This window comes from Ruditapes philippinarum, unplaced genomic scaffold, assembly GCF_026571515.1.
Source record: "Ruditapes philippinarum isolate M1 unplaced genomic scaffold, ASM2657151v2 ctg161_1_1_1_1, whole genome shotgun sequence".
Lineage (NCBI taxonomy): Eukaryota > Metazoa > Mollusca > Bivalvia > Venerida > Veneridae > Ruditapes > Ruditapes philippinarum.
Window position 1 is genome coordinate 505 of NW_026858722.1, and position 5,108 is coordinate 5,612.

Consider the following 5,108-nt stretch of genomic DNA (forward strand, 5'->3'; position numbering starts at 1 on the left):
TGTCTTATTATAACAAACAATTGTGCAAAGTTATTTCAGATTTCTTTGATAAATGAAAAAGTTACGGACCGGACACAAAATATACCCTGTAATAGACTATGTTAATCTTTGACCTCCAAGTGTGACCTTGACTTTGGAGGTAGGTGACTGGTTGTTCCGCATGACACATCGTCTCATCATTGTGAACAATTGTGGCAAGTATTTACAAAATCCCTTCAAAGATAAGAAAGTTATGGACCGGACACGACATATACCATCAAATAGGCAATGTGACCTTGAATGAGCAAGTGCGACCATGACCTTGGAGGTAGAGGTCTGGTTGTTGCGCATGACACATCGTCTTATTATAACAAACATTTGTGCCAAGTTATTTCAGATTCCTTTGATAAATGACAAAGTTATGGACCGGGCATGAAAGTGTGACGGACGGACGAACAGACGGACGGAGCCTATTACTATATCCCCCTTTTTTCTTCGAAAAGGCGGGGGACAATAATGATAATAAATATTTCGTTCAATTTCTTTTCTTTACTATACGTTATGAATATTTATCACTTAATTTGCTAAAAAACTGACTAAAACCTTTGGTTAAAACGCCCGGTAAAACAGCAAATCACGCCCGCCCAGTCTTGTTCTAAAAGTGGGGTGACAAAGGGTAACATTTACGGGTTTTAGCATGTTTGTAAGGGGAAAAAAAGTTAACTATGGGTGGCATATTTCTGCCACCAGATAACCATATAACTTACTAGCTAATTAAGAGGTTAACTAGTTACGTAACTAGTTAACCTCTTAATTAACTAGTTAGTTATGTGGTTAACTAGTTACGTAACTAGTTAATTTTTTCAATAAATAAAAGATCATTACGGGAAATAAATGCATGTAAGTGACTACAACTGCCATGATTTTACTATTTTACCAGCTTAATATTAAGAGGTTAATTAGATATGTAACAAGTTAACCTCTTAACTAACTAGTTAATTAAGAGGTTAACTAGTTACGTATCTAGTTAACCTTTTAATTAACTTGTTAGTTATATGGCTATCTGGTGGCAGAAATATGCCACCATATTAAACAGAGTCGAAAACTGAACTGTATTTAGTAAACAGGAAGAATGTTTTCGCACCAAACACCAGATAAAGCTTGTGTTTAATTATCAGTGGTGGGGGGATGGTGGCTAAGGTCCGTGGCTTCAAACTACTTTCCCCTCAGCACTATGGATTCGACTCCCGTAAAGAACTTTTTTTTCATTTGAGGCAGCTGGATAGGTTACGGAACGTCGATTGCTGTTCTCATGTACCGTTTGTGCCTGCAATAATGCATAGGGGGCATGTGAGGTATTCTTTCACCAGTAAAGCTGTAAAGTCGCGATATGACATCTCCTGTGTTAGTGCGATGTAATACCCAGTCAACTAACAAAACAAAATATATTCTCAATAGCGATTTTAAATCCTTACGCAACCATATTCTTGGAAAATGGCAAATAGTTTTATAATAACATAATTCATTCGATTCAACTTCTTTAACACTTTACAACATTACAGTATATGACACGTACAGTTTCTTACCTTCTCAATTTCTGTCCATTTTCTGTTAAATTCACCCTTGTTTAATGAGATAGATATCAAATGAGCTACCTGAAACACGCACATAATTGTATCAGACTTTAAATTTAATATCTATATCAAACATGACTGTGTAAAATAATTATTTGTAAAAATTTAAATTTTAAATTATTTCTTGCAGAGAAGACATTATTACAAAATAAAACTTTTCATTTTGATAAAGTCAGTTTCAGTTTTTATTAAACCAAGGCATATAATATGCAACTGGTCATAACAACAAACAAACAGAAAAATAACAGTCAAAAATCATTAACCCCTTCACTGCCATAGGGACGGCTTATGCCGTTATTTTCGGCGTACATGTATTTGTTATATGGACGGCTTTTGTCGTTTCTATTATAATCATAATAATAATAATAAATTAATAATAATAATAAAAATAATAATAAATATAAAGAAAATTATACCATCGACAATAATTATTATTATACTAGCATATTTGGAAACATATATAATTATTATAAGTCGAAAAGATAAATATTTACATCATTTCGGTATTGTTTTAGTCTGTTTACATCCGCCTCTACTGTTGTGTCAAATGAAGGAGGTACACCATTCCACGATGTAGATTGTTCGTTTAGTCCACATATGTATTTCAGCAAGCAGTACAGTAGAGAAACATCAAATCTGCCTGAACATGGCCGACCTGTTTGTGGATATAGCAAGTTCCATTGAGCATTTGTTAAAACGCGTTTCATGCGTAAGGCGTTCAATTTTCCACGAGTGTTTGTATCATTAAGAGTATTTTGCAGGTCATTTGGTGTAATAAGTTGATCAAATCTATGACGTAATGCCAATGTTCCACCGTCAACGACGAGAGATAGAAGTCGAAAACAATCAGCTTTCTCCTCTGTCGGTGTTAAAGAAACCGGCAATGCAAAAGCCATTTCTTTTCCAACTTACATTTCGTCTATGAGATATTGATAGAGCACCACTAAGATCAGAACGCCTAAAAAACAACCATAAAAAATGAAATCTTTACTTACGTCAAGTCAATCACTTAAAATGTATAGTCTGCAAAGAATATTAAGGAAATTCTAAATATTAGATTGAAAGTCGAATTTCTTTGTTCGAGTCTTATCACGATTTATATGAAAAACATTGCAATGCTTTTCAATTTCGGGTCATTTTGCACATTCTGGAGAAACATGGTGTTGGAATGATCAGCACACAATTTATTGGTCCAGACCTACATTAAACACACACATATCTCGGGAAAGCATCCCCAGTCCTGTCACGTTAGAAAATGTCAATGGAGTCCCTTAAAAATGTAAATGATCAATAAACATACAACTAATGAATTAAGTTTAAAAACAAAATATAGCATGTTATATAAGCTTATATATGTTACGAATATATGGTACTTTATAATATCGTGACAGTTACCGAAATAAGAACAAACGCGTTTTCCCACTTTCGATTCAAAATTTAAAAGGGTGAAACCTGTTACTGTTTTGCTGGTGTACTTTATTAGGCGATTTTGCATTAATTTGCATCAAATTACTTCAAGAGCAGAAATTGTAGGTTTGAGACTCATGTGGAGTTTTTCTTATCATTATTTTGGAGCATGTTATACTATACAATTATTGACTGGCTATCGCCTCGGTCAATATGTCATCTGCCGGTGAATATCACATCATATTCAATGGCTCACTAGTCAATAATTGTTTTATTATATGAATAGGCTAAGAATTAAAAACAAGAACCGGTTGAACCGGGTGATGCTCCCCGAGAAGGTTCTGGACACAGGAACGTATAAAAAAATGAACAAAGGGCAAAAAACTCCAAAATTAGGCATTTGGCGGAGTTATGTTTTTTTTGCACTGCACTTCTATTCAATGAGATCTATCTATCTATAACAGGGCTGGGAATCAAAACTGCGTCGTATCCTACAAAATGTAAACAAACGCCGCCATCTTGGAACGAAAAACGTATGTTTTTGTTTATAACTTTTTTGTTGGAAATGACTGAAAACCAGATATATGTATTAACACGCTACACTATTTTCCGCTTCGTTCGGTATATATAGCTTGCACAACTATTTTGTAAAACAAAAGTTATAGCGAACTTGCAACTCGAAGCGGGGCAGAATTTTTATGAAAATGTGTGGATACGACGCAGTTCATATTGCTTTATCTATCGTTTTTTCCTTCAAATCAATTATATATTTGTTTCAGAGTTCACCATAAACTTCGAAACATAATTTTGCATCATTTACTAAAATTTCATTAAAAAGAAATGTTTATTTTCTAAGAAAATAATGATTTTTACGAAATGATACGACGCAGTTGAAAAAAAAATATGATACGACGCAGTTGTATTTTTGGCAGTCTTTTCAACAGGCAAAATATTTCTATTTTATGGAATAATCACTTGCGCTAGATAAAAAAACCAGATCATTTGCGGTGTATAGCAATGTTCTGCTGTATTTGATTATTTAGAATACATTGTGTCATGTCCAATATAACATTTAATTTGAAAATTTACATTGCGGAAGCTACTTTTCAGTTAAACATGGACATGTTACCTAATTGATCATAATATCTGAAATAATTTCTTATATTTTCCTGTAAATTCAATATTATTCCTAATTTTTTTCGCAAAAAAATGTAGAAATCTATTAACTTGAATTCATGTTGGCTAGCTACGCTCTAAGTTAATTGTGGTTCTGCATGTTCTGGGTACTGACTGCTTTTTATGGTTTGTTTTCAAACTTTCACATTACACATTAGCTTAATTATGGGCGAGGACCTCAGGTGCGCCTTTGTGCATTATTTCAGGCAAAATGTTGCAGAGAACCATCGACATTTTGAAACTAGCTTGATAGGTTTTCCACATGAAAGAATAAAAAGTCCATGGTGGTTTTCGAATTCATAGCAGTTCAGTTCAAGTGATTTAAATTCAGTAAACATAAACAGCTCCGCCTCGGTCGTACACACAGGTCTGTTTTTGTTTTTTCAACAAAATTTGTTAATGTCAGCTGTACAAATAAGCAGCTTTTTATTAACTTCTGGCGTGAAGTTTTAAGATTATAAATATTTGAATTAATTATAAAGAGAATAACATTTAAATTTCTTATTTCGGTATGACTAGCAGAGAAATTTTCAATGTAAACAGGGTGTAATCCTCTGTGAAGTCATTTTCTGAAAACTTTTAAGTTTTCAGGCAATTCATCATCAAATAAAAATCACACTTTAGTATGAAGGTATGTTAATATGCAATGTCTTTAGTCTGTTGAAAATTCGATACGATAATCTGACCTTCATTTTCTGTTCAATATTGTGAAAACTTTTTCAATACTGTTGAAAGATCATGTCTGCCTATATCTGTATCAAATTTATCGGTGCACAGCGTAAAATACATTTGCAAAATGGACACCTTCTTTACAAAATAATTTGTAGTTGTATCATAATTATGTAACTCGATTTTGAAAATTTAAAGTTTTTAATGGAGAAGAATGATACTTAAGTGCAAATATAGAAAATA

The 5,108-nt window shown here is 33.1% G+C and overlaps 1 protein-coding gene across 1 annotated transcript; it reads right to left on the reverse strand.

The window, feature by feature from the left end:
- Nucleotides 1–1,565: 1,565 nt before the first annotated feature.
- On the reverse strand, nucleotides 1,566–2,573 carry LOC132754051 (uncharacterized; the record flags this gene model as incomplete). The annotated part of the gene is made up of 2 exons (XM_060744638.1): nucleotides 2,108–2,573; nucleotides 1,566–1,634 (listed from the first exon to the last, which is right to left on the reverse strand). Coding segments are annotated over exons 1-2 (471 nt in total), but the record flags the coding sequence as incomplete, so codon positions are not given.
- Between the last annotated feature and the right edge of the window lie 2,535 nt (nucleotides 2,574–5,108).